The sequence below is a fragment of the Gopherus flavomarginatus genome, chromosome 8 (genome assembly GCF_025201925.1).
Source record: "Gopherus flavomarginatus isolate rGopFla2 chromosome 8, rGopFla2.mat.asm, whole genome shotgun sequence".
Lineage (NCBI taxonomy): Eukaryota > Metazoa > Chordata > Testudines > Testudinidae > Gopherus > Gopherus flavomarginatus.
This window is the reverse complement of record NC_066624.1, coordinates 80,722,390-80,741,316: the sequence shown is the minus strand read 5'-3', so window position 1 is coordinate 80,741,316 and position 18,927 is coordinate 80,722,390. Positions and strand designations below refer to the sequence as shown.

The window sequence follows — 18,927 nt, the reverse complement described above, 5'->3', positions numbered from 1 at the left end:
GCCACTATGAAATTCTCTTTTGGTTCAGTGTCCTTCTGTTTTAGATGTCCTTCTGTTTATCAGATCAGTGGGTAATGAAACCAGAGAGAAGTGCAAATGGAGCTGCTAGTTAGGTCAGCATCACACGACACCTTCCTCTTCAGATATAACTATAAAAGCCCTGCATCCCTGTGCTGCTTTGGCTTGCATTAAAATATTTTGGCTTTGTGTTGCCTTTCCTCAGAAGCTTTAATTTAAGAGAATGTTCCTGTTTGACTGCATGTTGCTTTTCTACTTTCAGTATATTGTTTTTGTGCTGCACCTTGTGCAGTTGTACTGTCCAGTTTCTGTCTTTGTCTTGTCTGTCTGGTCTGTCTTTCCACTTGCCCTCTGAATCTATAAAAAGAGAAATAAGGATAACCCAGGGAATTACAGCTCAGTCAGCTTATCTTCAGTACCTGGAAAGATAATAGAACAATAAATTTGCAAACACCTGGAAGGTGCTAAGTAACAGCATGGATTTGTCAAGAACAAATCATATCAAACCAACCTAATACCTTTCTTTAACAGGTAACAAGCCTTGTGGTTAGGAGGAAGTGGTGGAAGTGGTCTATCTTGACTATATTAAGGCTTTTGATACTGTCTCACATGACCTTCTCAGAAACAAACTAGGGAAATACAACCTTGATGGAGCTACTATAAGATGAGTGCATAACTGGTTAGAAAACTTTTCCCAGAGAATAGTTATCAGTGGTTCACAGTCAAGCTTGGAAGGGCATAACGAGTGGGGTCCTGCAGGGATCTGTTCTGAGTCTGGTTCTGTTCAATATCTTCATCAGTGATTTAGATAATGGCACAGAAAATACACTGGTAACGTTTGCGGACGATACCAAGCTGGGAGGGGTTGCAAGTGCTTTGGAAGATAGCATTAAAATTCAAAATAATCTGGACAAACTGGAGAAATGGCCTAAATAAATTAGATGAAATTCAATAAGGACAAATGCAAAATACTCCGTTTAGGAAGGAACAATCAGTTACATGCATACAAAATTGGAAATGACTGCCTAGGAAAGGGAACTGGGGGTCATAGTGGATCACAAGCTATATATGAGTCAACAATTTAACACTGTTGCAAAAAAGCAAACATAATTCTGGGATGTATTAGCAAGAGTGTTGTAAGCAAGACACAAGAAGTAATTCTTCTGCTTTACTCCCTGCTGATTAGGCCTCAACTGGAGTATTGTGTCCAGTTAAGGGTGCCAGATTTTGGGAAAGATTGGAGAAAGTGCAGAGAGGAGCAACAAAAATGATTAAAGATCTAGAAAACATGACCCATGATGGAAGATTTGAAAATATTGGTGTTTGTTTAGTCTGGAAAAGAGAAGACTGAGAAGAGACATGATAATAATTTTAAAGTATATAAAAGGTTGTTACAAGGAGGGAGAAAAATGTTCTCCTTAACCTGCGAGGGTAGGACAAGTTGCAATTTAAGCCCATGCTTCAAGGAAGGTTTAGGTTGGACATTAAGAAAAACTTCCTGTCAGGGTGGTTAAGCACTGGAATAAATAGCCTAAGGAGGTTGTGGAATCTCCATCATTGGAGATTTTTAAGAGCTGATTAGACAAATACCTGTCAGGGACTAATGTTTCTCAAACCGGGATCCACAGACCCTGGGCACCGCTGAGAAACTGCTCTCCCTCCCTTCCTCAACCCCTCCCCCTCACTCCCAGGCACGACTCCTGCACACTGGGGAGCAGACTTACCTGTCCTGGCTCCCCACCACTCCTAGAAGCGGCAGGTACGTCCCTGTGGCCCTTGTGACAAGGGGCCAGATTGTGTCCACGCGCTGCCTTTGTCCTGAGTGCTGACTCCAAAGTTCCCATTAGCTGGGAACTGTGGCAATGGGAGCTATGGGGGTGGTGCCTGCGAGCAGGGGCAGTGCATAGAGACCCCTTGGCCCCCCCCAGCCTAGGAGCCGCAGCCAAAAAGATATGCTGGTTGCTTTCAGGAGCATCCCGAGGTAAGCCCTCTCCCCTTTCCACATCCAAAACCCTTGCCCCAGCCCAGAGCCCCCGCACTCCCTGCCGCACCCAAACTTCCTCTCAGAACCCCACCCCCCTGACCCAGCCTGGTGAAAGTGTGTGAGGTGGGAGAGAGGGAGTGAGGGAGGGAGGGAGGAATGGAGGAATGGAATGAGTGGGGTAAGGGGCAGGGAGGGGCCATGGCCCTGGGAAGGGGGTGAGGCAAGGGCTGAGCTGGGAGGGCCTTGGGGGTCCGCAACATTTTTTTAAATCAAAATGGAGGTCCTTGAATTGCTAAAGTTTGAGAACCGCTGGTTAGATAATACTTAGACCTGGGTGGCCTCTCAAGGTCCCTTCCAGGACTATGATTCTGTGATTTGGTTCTTAATTTTTCTGACCTATTCCAAGTTAATGGACATATAAAATTCTGCTGTCATATGATTTTTGATTGGCATTCATTATTGAGGGTGATGGTAGCTATATTTTTAGGTAACTTCATACTGCTATGTGTGAACAGAGATGTTAATGATATTTTTCCCACAGACTTGTTAAAAATCAGTTTCTCTCAGAAAGTGATTGTACAATACAACTCTTGCCATGCATATTGGCAAATATAAAAGGAGGAATGTCAGCCAAATTTATATTGGGTTGACAGAGCTTTGAACATAATCTCTGTCATCGTGGTTTCCAAGATTTAGAAATAGTTATCAATTTATTAACATTTTTCTATGTTACTTTAACTAGCACGATAAAATTGCATAATATTTATTTAAATTTGAAATATTCAATTATTTGCCTAAGCCAGAGAAGAATTCAGTGACTTACTGCCTGGTGAAGCAATAAACTGAGCCAGACATACAGTTTTGCTTATTGTGACTAATTTGCCACAGGAGTCAAAATTGAATTTGTGTTACTTGAAAATTATTACCTAAGTAACAGTCCAGGATTTTCTTTCTGTGTCTGTTTTTCATAGATACTTCATTGTCAAGTTCAAAATGTGGATTTGAATGAAACATGAGTTTAGAATTTGAATTCTGGCTCTTCCTTTGAAGGATGATTCACTCTTTGGAAGGAGTTTCAGCTATAGCATTCTCAGTTTATCAATAGGCATCATGTAAACCTAGCATAATAGGCTCTATGCAAGCTTTTTATCATACAAGATGGGCTACAAAACCTATCCTTATTTTCTGGCAAATGTAGAAAAGAAATCAGCTTATTTTTTGTACTGCATATGGTGTTATTTCATAGTCAAGCTGTTAGGGATACACAAAAAATACTCTAGATGATGATGTTATAAGGAAGCACTTTAGATTCTCCCCTCCCCACTCCCCTGCACACACACATTATGTTGATCTGTAGCAACAATGGTTTGGTCTCAAACAGAGTGACGGAGGTTTTTGTGGGGGTACATCAACTCATCTAGATATTTGCTTAGTTCTACAACAGGCTACACAAGAAGCACTAGTGAAGCTAATACAAACTAAAATTTCATGCAGAATGACTTGTTTATACTGCTCTGTATACTATATACTGAAATGTAAGTACAATATTTATATTCAAATTGATTTATTTTATAATTGTATGGTAAAAATAAAAAAGTAAGCAATTTTCAGTAATAGTGTGCTGTGATACTTTTTAATTTTTATATCTGATTTTGTAAGCAAGTAGTTTTTAAGTGAGGTGAAACTTGGGGGTACACGAGACAAATCAAACTGCTGAAAAGGGTACAGTAGTCTGGAAAGTTTGAGAACCACTGGTCTAGATGGACTAAGAGGCTTATTCCTGGCTTTTGGAAATACATTTGCTATCATTGGATAGATGAATCCCTGTGTACCTGCATGAACTTAGATGCCAGCATTGCATGGTCAAATAAAAATGTCCATGATCACACTGCCAGTGTTGTATGGTAGAGAAGGTCTGATTAGTGAATAGAGGAATTGCTGCATAGATGGCAGAGAAATCAGTTACTTAGCACAAGTACTAGATCACAGCTGCAGTCATGAATTTCCTCCCTAGGTAGGCTGTTGATGCTCCATTCACTTTGTAGAAAGCCTCCTGTCATTGGAAAGAGTGATAGTGGGCTTCATTATTGCTGGGCTCATGTGGTAGAGTGTGGCTATGAATTTAAAAAGGGAAAATAAGCTATGCAATAAGTGTAGTTGAAAGAGAACAGTAGTTCTTGCTGTTGGTTCTAAATGCCCCAAAATCTCACGTGTTCACTGACATGTGGTAGTGCTAGATATTTATTTGGTATTTGACAGTAAGAGAAATCCATTTATCTTTTTCCTCAAGATGAGTGTAATATTTTTAAAGGTGGACACCTCTCACAGTAAGTGCTCACTAACTTGTAGAGCTACAGAGAAGGGGTTTTTTTTGCTGTTTTTGAAAACATCATCCATAAGGTGAATTTCCAGAACAATTGAAGACAACATGGAGTTTTATATTATCTCCAATGTGTATTGATGGTGAAACTTTCAATGTCTGTCCTGACAATTCCTTAAAAGATCAGGATTGGTTAATGGTGCTGTTTTTATGTTCTTTTTCTGTTTATTAATTTCCCTAATTTTTTATATTCCCTTTTAAAGGACTAAATCTTTAAAAAACAATCTTTACTGTTTTCAGATAACCCCAGATGTAGCTTGTGGAAATGCCAGTTCTAACAACTCTGCTGGAGGCCGGCTTATCTCCTTTGAAGTTCCACAGAACACATCAGTAAAGTAAGAATATTGCTTTGGCATAGCAGCCTGGAATAATAAATATTTAAATAGTGTTTGGTACCATATTCATGTGTTGGGAGCTGTAGTCATCTGTCTCCTAGGCAGCCAGACTATGAAATGCCTTGGTATGTCATGAAAGAACTTTAGAGAGCCTCCAGTTGACATGAGGGACCTAGCAATAACAGAGCACCTTCTTCCAGGGGTGCAAGTGCTCACGTGTGTTTAAGTGGGGTTTTTTTGTTCGGTTTGGTTGTGGGGTATTTTTTTTGGGGGGGAGGGTCTAAGCAAGTAAAGTGTCTTTCGGGCATCAGAGAACATTGGGAATTGGAGCAAAAAGGTGGAGGACAACAGTTTGACCTGGAGAGGGGTGTAACATTTCCTTCTTTTCCCTCCACGCAGCAATGATTTCTGACAGCCGGGGCAGCTCACATTTCCCCTTTGCCAAATTCAGATTAATTTATTTGTTTATATTTGTCTGAACTTCACATCAATAGTTTGAATGCTTCTATGAAAAGGTGTGTGTCCTACAAAGCAGATATGATTTTGAAGAGTTTGAAGTGGTGTAAGGCATCCATTTTTTCACACTGACAGTTGTGCAACTTAATTTTAATTAATGGAATTTGATTCCCTTGAAAGCCAAAATCTGATGGTATTGGCTGGGATGAAGCATAGATGTACAGTACAAGCTTTCAAATAAAGATTGCCGGTGTATCTCCCTTCTGGTTTCCAACATTCCTGCTGATTTAGGCCTACATTTCTCCTGAAAGAGTGCACTGACACCACTCTTGTGCTGCCATCTTGTGCTCTAAAATCACAGCTTTCATTTAAAAAAAAAGTTTTGATTTATTTTGATGTTTGCAAAAAAGAGTGAAACTCTTACAACTATGTCTACCTTGAGTCTGCAGGGAGCCTGGAACAATGACTCTGAAAGGTGGGAACTGCCCGGTTTATCTCACTGAGTTGTTAATTCAGACACCCAGTGTTGATGATGTAAATGTCAACATTGTTAATTATTTCATTCCCCATGAAACCCTGTAAGAAAGGAGAGGTAAGATCACAGATCTGCACAGTCACTGTTTAATGTCTCATTGTATGTGGGTGCGATTTGGAAGCATACTACCACTTTTCCCCCAAAATTAAGAAGGTGCTAAGTAAAGCCCAGGAGGGAATCTGAGAAGCCAACCCTGAGGAGTCCAGTAGAGTCCATGGGAATATTAAAAACTCAGTGTGGGCTGCCCATCTCAAAGGAATCCAAGAAACACATGTAGTCATATGTTAGTCATTTGTGATATCTACTATGAGCAAGCGTCTCACTTTGGTAGCTGACGTGGGCAAAATTTGGAGGAGCACCACAACCTTTTTCCAAGTTCAGCCCCTGATAGGCATATACTTACACTGTTTACAAGCTGAAATACTCCAGTTTACCAGAGCCAGTTTATTTCACTGTACTCTCTGTGTTAAAAGGCCTGTGTAGAACATGTGACCTGAATATATATATATATGTAAGAACAATCACTTTAGTAAACTTGCACTGATTTTGATAATGGAATTTGACCTAAATTGTGACATTCTTTGCTCTCATATTCAGGTTTCTTGAAGTTGTTATTAGTGAGGGGCCTACCAGTTGAGATAAAAAAAAATTCCAAAGCTTTGTCCAAAATTTTATTCTTTAATAGTCCAGGTACAAGAGGGGATCTCTTCGTGCAGATTACATTCACACACCTCTGCCGTTCTTGGTTTCAGCTGAAAGCAAATTTGGGAGAGGCTGTTCTTACTGTATTTCTAGAATGGTCGAAACAGCTGAGGTAGCTGAAATCCTTCAGGAGATTAGCAGCCCAATTTTAAGCAAGGGAGATTCAGACTAACTTCTGAACATTTGGATACTAAACTGATTAGAATGTTTGAGCCTTTGGAGGTTCACTCAGTCCTAGTGGGGTTTCTTCCATCTGTGAATTGATGCAGATGTTTGGAAAATATTCATATTATACATGTTCACAAGGGAGTGGAAAGTAAAAGGAAGGACAGCTCCATAGAAACAAGTTATAGGCCTGGTATTCCCTAAATAACATTTAAAATCCTGTGGAACTGAGTGCATATATTATAGTTGCTTCCAAGTGACTTTACCTTACTCAACCCTGGCTATTTCAGTAGATCAGTGGTTCTCAACCAGGGGTCCACGGACCGCTAGGGGTTGCAAGCAGGTTTCAGGGGCCCCGTCAAGCAGTGCCAGCTTTAGGTTCACTGGGGCTCATGGCAGAAAGCTGAAGCCCTGTCACACGGGCTGAAGCCTGGGTCCCTGAGCCCTGCCACATGGGGCTGAAGCCAGAGCAATGTAGCTTTGCAGGAGTCCCCGTGGTATGGGGCCCCAGACAGTTCCCCTACTTTCTACTCCCTAATGCTGGCCCTAGCTTTTATATGCAGAAAACCAGTTGTTGAAGCACAAGTGGGCCGTGGAGTTCTTGTAGAATGCTGGGGCGGAGGGGAGGGGGGGTCCTCCAAAAGAAAAAGCTTGAGAACCCCAGCAATAGATCACCACAGGTCTGAGTGACCTTGACAACCTTGCATAACTCATTTGATTTATGAGAATGAAATTCTCTGAACATTTTATCCAGTGCATTAAACAAAACCAGAATTTCTGTCAACATCAAACCCGCTTAACTTGTATATGTACTAATACCATGACTAAAAGGGATGGAAGCAGGAGTATTTCAGCCATTGGAAATGGCAGCATTATGAATGCTGGCAGGGGAAACTTTGGAAAGGAGTGAAGTACAATTGAAAGTACATTAATACAAGGGGGAGAGATTGTGTTATGGTAGTTATATATTTAATATGTTCTGAGCACGGTACATGAATATGGATGCTGATTTTTGTGCTATGTCAAGTTATATAAAGTGTTCATTGGACATGAAAGTGGTTCTTTTAAATGATTAGAAATTAAGAATGCACATGATGTCTGCTTTCAGATATACCATTATTCAAACCCTACTGTTAAAGGATTTTGTATTGTGAATGTGCATGCATTCAGCCTTACTGCAGTGAAAATTGCATGGTAATAAAACTGTTCATATTTTGATAATACAAATAGTGTGTTTGCATTAAATTAGTCTTTTTTTCTGATTGTATATTTGCTACAGTTGAGTCGTTCTTTTTTGTTGATTAATTTTGGTCCAGAATGATGTATTGTTTGAGAAGACTGATTTTCTTCAATCTGACATGTAATTACTTTTATCCTTCATGTCTCTAGAATAAGGCAAGATGCCACGGCTTCTCTTATCCTGTTGTGGAAGGTTACAACAGTTGGATTTAAACAATGCTCACTTATAGATGGTAGAAGCGTTACTCTCCTTCAGGCACTGGGTGGACTTGTTCTTTCTGAGGAAATGCTTGCATTAGGAAATAACTACTTTATTGGTGAGTTGTCCTAATGTTCTGGTCTCCTCATCTCCAGCCTTACACAAGAATCAATAATTTATGCAAAATTTAAAGAAATGTAGAGGCAGATCTATTAATTTACCAAGGGCTTGAAGAACTAGGAGTGATGGTAAGACCACATTTTAGAATTTTGTTAATTCAAAGCAAATGAATGCTACCTGAAGCTGCAAAGTAGCACACATGTGGTACTATCTAATATGAACTCCAGTTAATGTTATTTGACCATCTACTGGCGTTTTTAATACATTTTAATTTAACTATGTTGCTTTTTGGTAAATACTACAGTAAATGCCTCCAAATGTTAATATTCAAGGTATTTCTTTGATCATTTGTTATATTATGGTACACTTTGAGAAAAGAATTTGTCTGAAATCAGTTAAATGAATAAAATACCTAGAACACAATGTAAACTTCAAACTGTATTAAAATATAATGCAGAAGTCTGCTCTTCTCACACGCAATTACCCACTAATAACACTTGTGTCAAGGATTTATTCCTATCTAAATATGACACAAACACAGTACTGTTAGAACTCTTAATATACTGTAATATTCTGCATTGAAAAATGAAACACTAAATAGCATGGGAGGAAGTGTGAAATGAAGATTGGTATACAGTTTAAAATAAAGTATATGGAAAATAATATTGGTTTAAAGACATTCTTTAAGAATGGAGACTATAGATTTAATTTTATCGGGCTTTGTGGACAGATGGTCTGTTGAAATTAGGACATGAAATTGAAATCATGGTAATAACAGTACTTATTTGTTATAGTCTTGAAATAGTTTTCATTCCAAAATGAAGAAAAAGCTGCTACAAATTATTGTTCAGTAATTTGTCATTTCTAAAACACAGGCTGCTTTGCAAATAAATATAAAATATCAAAAACACTTATGCAAAAATACTGGGCATGTTCTGAATGGATGTCCCTGCCAGAGAGAAGCCCAAATAAAGCAGAAATGCTGTTTCCAGAGTGATAGGGGACAGTGTATTAGAGATCCTGTTGTGGGTTGTTAATACAGCTACTTTTATCAGCAGCAGGTTCAGTTTAATAGCATTTATTTTCTACAAATGGGTTTCCAATTATTTTACATTTTTCCCCTTGAGCTGAGATAGACACTTTCTCGTAAATCTCTTGTTTTATTTTTTTTTCTTTTGCATTTAATTTGCCAAAGTTAAAAGTTTCTCTCTGAGAGTAGTGCTAACATGGCATGACATGGCAACTAACATGAGGTAAAATCCTAGCGAAGATAAGGCAGTTTGTAGTGTTTACACGTGTTAGCAGGTCAAGGTAAAGTCAGTGGATGAGCATTTACCTCAATTTACTAACTCATGTTACAGCTACATTTGCCTTGTCTTTGATCTTGTGTTTGTTAACATGTGTTGGTTCACACAAGGTAAGAACGTACCTTTTTTCCTAGTGAAGACAAAGCTTATGTGCAGTTTGTAATAGAGACTTCAGTCATCATGTACATCATTACAAATTCTTCTTCTATAACTTTTTCTTCCATCTACTGGAAATTTGTGATATTTTTTTTAATCTGATCCTAAAAAATATGTACAGAGCTTTCCAAACTCCTTAGTGCAGTTTTTTTTAATAAAACCAAGAAATCACAATTATCTTGACTGATGTTAGAGGGCACTATAGTCACAAATTAGCATGGCATGGAGGAACATGCAGACTCAAGTAACAGTAAAGTGATGCCGTGCATCGAGGATTGATCAATCAGTGTTTAGTAAAGATGGAGGCATACACATTTTGATTTAAATATTTTATTAAAAGACCCACAAATCTACTTAAATTCTTCATTTTAGTTTTATAATCTGCTGTGCATTGGTAGCACTCTGAGTTTTACTTCAAAGAAAATAAATATAAAACATACTCCCTCCCTGTACCTTGTTTTTATATATATTAGAGTGAAATGAAACTTCAAGGCTTTTATTTTCAGTATTCACAAAAAGTTCTATTGCATGTAAGCATCAAAATAGGGACATGGATGACTTTGCTGTATACAAAAAAGCAACGACTATAACAGCTACTATGTTTGATGATACTTAAGCTGTAATACTCTTGTGCTAAGAGGTAATACATTATGCTTATATCATCCTACTACTTTCCTTCTAGGAATATATCAGTCAAATATTTGCTTTATATGTATTATATTTCTCAGAGAAATGTAGGGGTTACACTGAACATTGTATTTTTTTCTGCATATTCAACTGGGTTTTTTTAAACTCTTCTTTCCTTAGTTAATCTTACTAAAAGAGATTTTATTGGCCTCTTATTTTTTCCCTTCTAATTTCTAATTAGAGATGTTATAAAAGAAAGGGAAGATGTGAGTAAGCTGAAGATCAAAGAAAAAGATTTCGTGCATCTCTCAAGTCATTTTCCCCAGTGTAGCTTCCAAGTTTGTTATGCATCTTGGATCTTTAATTATTTCGTACAAGTCTTCCTGAATGTGCCAAAGACAAAGCATTCAGGGAAATGTATTATTTGTTTTATGTACTGTCTCTTGGTGTCTAATTAACTAAATTAACATTTGTTGAAAGTTGTTTAGACACTACTGAAAGAAATCAGACAGGAGAAAGTAATCAAGTGATGCAGTGTGTAAACAATATTTATTGAGTGGAAGTAATGGAGTGTCTCTCAGAATTACAAATAAATAAAACCTTGAGATCATATTGTTTCTCCATATACGAAAAGCAGCCCTATAACCTCAGTCTGAATGACTTTTTGGGGATTGAACGGAACAGCAAAATGAGAAGGAATAAAAGTCTGCCACAGAGAGCACAGTGTGCCCTCTCTATAGCATGATACTTGAATTTTGTTTCACAAAATGGATGCTGACTTTGCAAATAGACAGATTCTTTAAAAAGTGCAGTGCGGAAATGAAGTCATAATGGTTCCATGGCTGTATGGACCACATTTGTTAAATTGCTACATTTACTGTATTAAAGCTGGGCCATCTTGAGAAGGGAAAGGGGTGCCAACTCCAATACTTACTGAAATCAGTTATTGTCACAGTGTCTACATTACATAACAATCTTATTAATACTGTTTTCCTTAAAGAATGATTTTAATGAGTTTTGAGTAAGTCACTTGTTTGTGGTATGGAATCTATCTTCTAACATTTTTCTTAGAGCCGCTAATTAAGAAATATAAAAGGTACATTTATTAGTCAGAAAGAATGAGTGACCTATTAAATACAACGTAGGCTTTGAAAAGAAAAAGGGTGCACTGGATGGGTCAGTGGTTTAGGAGTGGGACAGGACACTTTTTACTTCCAGGTTGCTGGTATAAAGGCAGGCTTGGCTGGTACTGACCATAAGACGCTGCTATTTTGTTGCAGCTCTGGTTCTGAGAAGCACTCCGTTGGAGAGGAGCCCACTCATTATCCCTTTCAGGCTGCATGTGGGGGTGAGGCAAAAGATGATTAAAGCTCTTCTGCTGCAATAAGTTTTCTCTGCCACCCCCATCCTCTGAAGGCAAACATATTGGCGTGTGATTGCTAATTGTATATTGTGTGGGTTCACCATTGAAATTTTATTTCTGTTTAGGTCAAGCCAGTATCACATTCAAATACCATATGTTCCAGTGTGTGAATATGGCAAAACTTTGGGGGCCTATGTAGTTTTTGCAGGGCATCCGTTTATTCTCCTGTTTTGTTTATGGATGGGAGGCCACAGTTCTAGGGGATAAGTATATTGCTGGAGTCTAGCACAGTGGCAGCTTTGTTCCTCTTTATGCCAGACATGTATTGTGCTAGGCTTGGATGTTGGGTTGCGCCAATCAGGGCAATGATAGCTATATTAACCCTTTGCTGCAGAGACTGTGTTCATCTCCCTATTTTGTTTGTTTCCACTTCGCTTTGTTTGTTGAATAAGTGTATGGGCTGTATGCCCCTAGCTTTTGGGGTGTCTTTTTGGGGACCCCATGGACAATGACTTATCAATGGGCAAAAAAGTAAAGAACACAATTAAAAATTGAAAACACATCACTACTTCAAATACCTATGATTGAACAAAACAGCTGTCCAGTTAACTCTATATTTTCCTAAATATTCTTCTCTGGACAAAGATTATGCATGACAAATTTATGAGGAAAGGAGGGTTGTAGTTTTTGTTATTTATTACAATGGTAGGAGGTTAAAGTTGGGCTTACAGGATACATTTTTCACACTTTTAATGATGGAGTCACTAACGTGAGTCCATAATTAATTTGTCTCAGAGAAAGTAACATATGACTAGATGGGGTATATAACTGAAAATGTCATCAGAAAAAACATCTGTTTAAATGGAAAATGAAAACATTTACTGTAGGTGAAATCCTGGTCCCACTGAACGCAATGGGAATGTTGCCATTTGCTTCAGCGAGTCCAGAATTTCACACTATATGGTCCAAAGACCCTTGAAGTCAGTGGAAGATATTAATCTAAATTGGCAGGAGTATAGGTCCCTAATGTCCTACCATATTTACAAGATTCCTAAGCTTTATTAGATTAGCTCAGGATCCTCAGCAGTATGTGATCATTAGTGTCCCCAGAACTATGTCATAAATGAAGAGTTGCAAAAACTTAACCCAGTTCTGATCATACATCTACTCTGTATTGTAATGTTGTTTTATTGAAATAGGATGTAATGCATTTAACAAGGTGCTGAAAAATGACATTACAATGGAATGCATAGTATAGGAACAGTTTGAATGGGTCTTTTAAACTGTGAAATTTCCATGATTGTTAATCAGAACTGCATAGTTAAGGCCTCGCAGACTGAGTTGAGAACTAAAAACATGTTACTATACATTTTTCCTGGCAGTCCTAGAACACTAGATATCCAGTATCTCTTTCTTGAAAGGGATAATACAGTAGTCTTAGTGCCATTTACATATATATGTTTCTATCTGACATGGTTGTAGGTTCTTTTGGTTTCCTTTTTGAGCTAATGAAGTATCTTTCTTGAGAATATTTAGTAAAATTTGCCTTAAAAAAACAAAACAAAAAGAACTGCTCTAACCACAGTTTTGTAATCCAGGTTTTACTAACTTAGCACTATGGATACCCCTCCTATCTGACATGCTCCTTCTTGCTGGGCAAATTCCCTACACCAGACATTGTGTGAAGCCCAGCTAGTTGTGGCAACTGTGTTGTATGAGAAGAGTGTTGCGGTGAGCACCAGAGTCACCCCCATTAATTTTTAGCTTTTTATCTTTGAAGGATTTATAAACGTGCTCCTTACTGTGAATGAAAACATAAATCACAATCATGCATTTCAAAATTATGCAAAGTTTTTTGTTGAATATAAAAGTGTTTAAAAACATTCAGATTTAAATGGCGATAGCTTTTTTATGTTGACAAATAACATTTAACAGTCTAATTCTAGTAACACTTCTAGTATTTCCCAAGTCTAGCTTTCTTGACTTGGGAAATAAGAAAAATTGCAATGATTTTATGTTATATTGTTTTGATTATTGGGAAAATAGATAACGAAAGTGTGTAACATACTTCATAGTTATCTGTTCAGTTGTAGTCAGTTTCCCAAAAGCGCTCATGATTGGGGCATGGTATTGTAGAACATCCAATTGGCATTGCAGACTCCAGATTTTATTTCAACTCTGCCTCTGATATATTGGCTGCATTCATGTTAGCTGTTTTTCAGAAAAATGTCCCACCGTTGCTAATGCCAGTGCAGCTCCATCTGTGGTAACAAGGCTTCCCATGACTGCCAGCAAATGTAGCCATGTTGTCAAAACCTGCTTGTAATCAGTTTGCATGATATGATAGGTGAACACTGCTGGCAGCCAGTGGCTTTTCTGTTCTAGCACCTCCACCATTGTGTCCACTGATGGAGCTGCAGCAGTGTTCATGACAGTGTGAAATATATCAGAAAAAAGCCTAGTGCATAAGGACCTTGAGAAAGTCACCTTCTTTCCCTATCAGTAACCCAAGGGAAGGGTTATTTAACTTTACCTCTACCCCGATATGACGCTGTCCTCGGGAGCCAAAAAAATCTTACCATGTTATAGGTGAAACCACGTTACATCGAAGTTGCTTTGATCTGCCGGAGCTCGCAGCTCTGCGCCCCCCCCACCCCGCCTCGGAGCGCTGTTTTGTGGCATTATATCCAAATTCATGTTATATCTGGTCGCATTATATTGGGGTAGAGGTGTATCTCACATGGTTTGGGAGGCGTAATTAATATTTCTGAAGTGCCATGTGAGACCTTCTGCACTAAAAGATACTTGTTGAGTTTCATAAATTCTATAATAAGGTGCAAAAAGGGATGGGGGGGGCTGTATGTTGGCATAGGTATATTTGCTTTTCTTTAATTGTATATTTTAAAAAAAAACAGAAAAGAAAAATTATAGACACATTTTTCCATTTCAGTATAGTTGAGATTGAGAATATCTTTCCCTTTAAAAGAAAAAAAAATTACAGGAATGTACTTAAAAAAATAGCTTAAATAAAGACATTCTGAATTATCATTCAGTGCCAATAAAAGTTGATAGCCAGTGAGCCAACAGCTTAGCATGTTTAGGATTGAATTTTATCCTCTGTTACCGTTTAGCTATCATTATACATAAATAAAATATGATTTAAAATTGTCATGTTACTGAGGGCAGAACAATAAATCCTCTCAACATAATTTCTGCTTGTAGCATCTATTGTTGTCTAGTATTTTGATTGTAGGGAACTGAGTTAGGCCCGCAGTGTAATCTGACTTTGTCAGGTTGTGGAGCAATTTTAAATTAAAGCAATTTAATCAGCTGATTTTAAATAATAATTTAAATCACTTAATTTAAAAAAATAATTTAAATCCAGTTGAGGCTTTGTGAAACTAATTTGAAAATTTGTGCTATTGCAAATGTAGATTAAAATTTATAATTAACTAAATTGTAAATTCTGTTGACTTTTTAAAATGCCACCGCTTACAGGATATCTTATTTTAATTTTACAAAACTGCTATAATAAAAAAACCAAAACATACAATAGGGAAAATTAATACCCTCCTAACCTCTTAACCAACTGAGCTCGTATGTAATTGCACACATCAATAATCCTATTATCTTTAGTGGGGCTTCACGTGTGTACGTTTGTAGCAGCAGGGCTAAAATTTTATTTTTATTAAACTTTTCTCTTAATGACATAAATCTTTGTCACTTCAAAACAATATTGCTGTAATGCTAACACTGAAAAGTTATTTAGACTTCTAGTACATTAACAAAGTTATTGGGAATTTCTCTATACACACAGGGAAACCTTTTCAAAAACTGGATCCCTAAATTAGGCTCCTAAATCCCTATTTTGGCACTATTGACCTTGATGAAAGCATTTTAGCTTTCTTGACTTGGGAAAGTTCAGTATATTAGAAAATGGTACTGGTTGGCTATTTGTTTACCATTTGCTTATCAATTATTTGCTTATACTGTAAGGATATTAATGAAGCCCTGAATTCTTTTTCAGCATAGATGATCACTTTAAATGTGAAAGTTTTTAGTTACAAAATCTGTGCAGAACCTGAAATTGTACTGATAATTAAGAAATTATTTAAGGAAACAAGCCCAAAACATGATTTTGTTATTTAAGACTATAAAGTCAGAAGACTGTAAAGAACTAGCAATGTGTAAGTAAAACAAATCTGATTTAAATAAAAATATTAAATTAAAAATACTATATAATTTTTTTTAAAAACCATGATTTTTATCCAACCTCCTTTCTATCATGCAGTCTTATTTATGGCTCGTCTAAGTAGTACAGTAACTCTTCACTTAAAGTCATCCTGGTTAACATTGTTTTGTTGTTACATTGCTCATCAGTTAGGGAACATGCTTGTTTAAAGTTGTGTAATGCTCCCTTCTAATGTTGTTTGGCACCCGCCTGCTTTGTCTATTGCTTGCAGGAAGAGCAGCCCGCTGCAGCTAGCTGGTGGGGGTTTGGAATCAGGGTGGGCCGGCAGCCCCCCATCAGCTCCCTGCTCCCCTAAATTCCCTGTGCAGCAGCTGCCCAGCAGGCTAACAGTTGCAGCTGTCCCTCCCCCCACTGCAATGTGCTGCTCCTGCCCTCTGCCTTGGAGTTGCTCCCCGAGACTCCTGCTTGCTGTGCGGGGGAGAGGGAAGGAAGAAGGGGGCTAATGTCAGGGTGTCCCCCTTCCTCCTGTTCCCCACTTACCCCATCTTCCATAGAGCAGGAGGGACACACCAGGGCTCAGGACTGAGGGAGCTTGCAGCAGCTAGGGTCTCAGTAAGCTGATCTAATTAACAAGACAGTGTACTTAAACGGGAAATGCGCGTATCTCCCTCCATTCCTGCTGCCTTGTAGAGTGAGAGAGTTAACCCTTGAGGGCTCAGCTGATTGCTAGTTCATCATTTAGCAGTTTGAGAAATATCCCACCCTCTGACTCCTCCACCTCAACCAAGCTTCATAATTATCATCGCTGTGTACCAGTATTAAATTGTTTGTTTAAAACTTATACTCTGTGTGTGTGTGTGTGTGTGTGTGTCTATATATATATATATATATATATATATATATATATATATATATATATATATATATATATATATATATATATATATATATAGTCTTTTGTCTGGTGAAAAAATTTCCCTGGAACCTAACCCCCTCATTTACATTAATTCTTATGGGGAAATTGGATTTGCTTAACATAGTTTTGGTTAAGGTCACATTTTTCAGGAACATAAACTACGTTAAATGAGGAGTTACTGTAATGGGTTTTAAAATACATACTGTAATGGGTTTTAAAATACAAATACATACATGTACTAAGAAACAATGTGATACGTACAGTGAGAGGATATAATGGGAAAATGCATCAAAGGTCTGTTACAGACTTCCCTGTTGTATGTGATGAAAAATTTATACTTTTCTCCAGTGTAAATAGAATTGTTTACCCTAAATAAACTGAACTTTAACTTTTCTCATGTATCCTTGGAAAAATATTATTTGAATCAGAAGTTATTAGGAATTCAGAATAATTTAAAAAGATGCTTTGACTTATAAATCCCCAATGGAATGTATATTTCTCATTTGTCTTGTACAAACAGCACAAAACCGCTTTGTGACTAGTGACCTTAGTACTTAGCAATGAACATAGTTGTAGTAACTAACAGCTTTCTATATTTAGTATCAGAGGGGTAGCCATGTTAGTCTGGATCTGTAAAAGCAGCAGAGAGTCCTGTGGCACCTTATAGACTAACAGATGTATTGGAGCATGAGCTTTCATGGGTGAATGCCCACTTCGTCAGATGCACGTAGTAGAAATTTCCAGAGGCAGGTATAAATATGCAAGCAAGAATCAGGCTAGAGATAATGAGGTGAGTTCAGTCAGGGAGGATGAGGCCCTCTTCTAGCAGTTGAGGTGTGAACACCAAGAGAGGAGAAACTGCTTTTGTAGTTGACTAGCCATTCACAGTCTTTGTTTAATCCTGAGCTGATGGTGTCAAATTTGCAGGTGAACTGAAGCTCAGCAGTTTCTCTTTGAAGTCTGGTCCTGAAGTTTTTTTGTTGCAGGATGGCTATCTTTAAATCTGCTGTTGTGTGTCCAGGGAGATTAAAGTGTTCTTCTACAGGTTTTTTTATATTGCCATTCCTAATATCTGATTTGTATCCATTTATCCTTTTACATAGGGACTGTCCAGTTTGGCCAATGTACATAGCAAAGGGGCATTGCTGGCATATGCTGGCGTATATTACATTGGTGGACGTGCAGGTGAATGAGCCGGTGATGGTGTAGCTGATCTGGTTAGGTCCTGTGATGGTGTCACTGGTGTAGATATGTGGGCAGAGTTGGCATTGAGGTTTGTTGCATGGATTGGTTCCTGGCTTAGAGTTACTGTGGTGTGGTGTGTAGTTACTGATGAGAATATGCTTCACGTTGGCGGGTTGTCTGTGGGCGAGGACTGGCCTGCCACTCAAGGCCTGTGACAGTGAGGAATCATTGTCCAGGATGGGTTGTAGATCCCTGATGATGCGTTGGAGAGGTTTTAGCTGGGGACTGTATGTGATGGCCAGTGGAGTTCTGTTAGTTATCTCCAGCTTGATTCTTGCTTGCATATTTATACCTGCCTCTGGAAATTTCCACTACGTGCATCTGGCAAAGTGGATATACACCCATGAAAGCTCATGCTCCAATACATCTGTTAGTCTATAAGGTGCCATAGGACTCTTTGCTGCTTTCCTATATTTAGTCCTTTTAAATTCTTTCTAAAACTCTGCCTAAAATACTATAGCTAAACTCAGCCTAATTAGTTTTGCATTGGCAATCTCACATTGAAGGTGCATCACCAAATAATGCTGTTCAATTGCTAGGGACAGATTATGCCAGGCCCTTATGCAGTTGCTTCATGGTGCTGCAAGAAGACTACTCCCTTTCTCTTACATGGCCAAAGGAAGACCCACTCATAGTTACATCCCCTGCAGTATAGTGGGCCCATGACCCTTCCCTCCCATTCTGCACGTGCCCTTAAAATGGGGCTCATGTGCAGTGAGGGGCATGCTGATCTGCATAAATGGGTGTAGCAGCGCGTATGCTTTCACTGTGTTCCATTTCTGGCATCCATTACCGTATAGTCATGAATCACATGATCACATACTATTTCTCAGTAAGAAAACTTTTTACAGCCTTCAATACACATGTTGAACATATGTATGCTCGACAAACAGATTTTGTGAAAGTCATTCATTTGACAAGTGCACAGCAGATTGTATTTACACAACATATTGCGCATGTAATAAAGTATATAATATACAGCAATAGT

At 38.2% G+C, this 18,927-nt stretch overlaps 1 protein-coding gene across 2 annotated transcripts in view; it reads left to right on the top strand.

Annotated features, from left to right (window-relative positions):
- DNER (delta/notch like EGF repeat containing) overlaps nucleotides 1–18,927 on the top strand; it is a 289,703-nt gene that overhangs the window by 153,905 nt on the left and 116,871 nt on the right. For both annotated transcript variants that reach the window (XM_050964026.1, XM_050964027.1), the window contains exons 3-4: nucleotides 4,623–4,717; nucleotides 7,965–8,131. In XM_050964026.1, coding sequence (XP_050819983.1) covers nucleotides 4,623–4,717; nucleotides 7,965–8,131 — 262 coding nt within the window. The remainder of the gene's footprint in view (nucleotides 1–4,622; nucleotides 4,718–7,964; nucleotides 8,132–18,927) is intronic.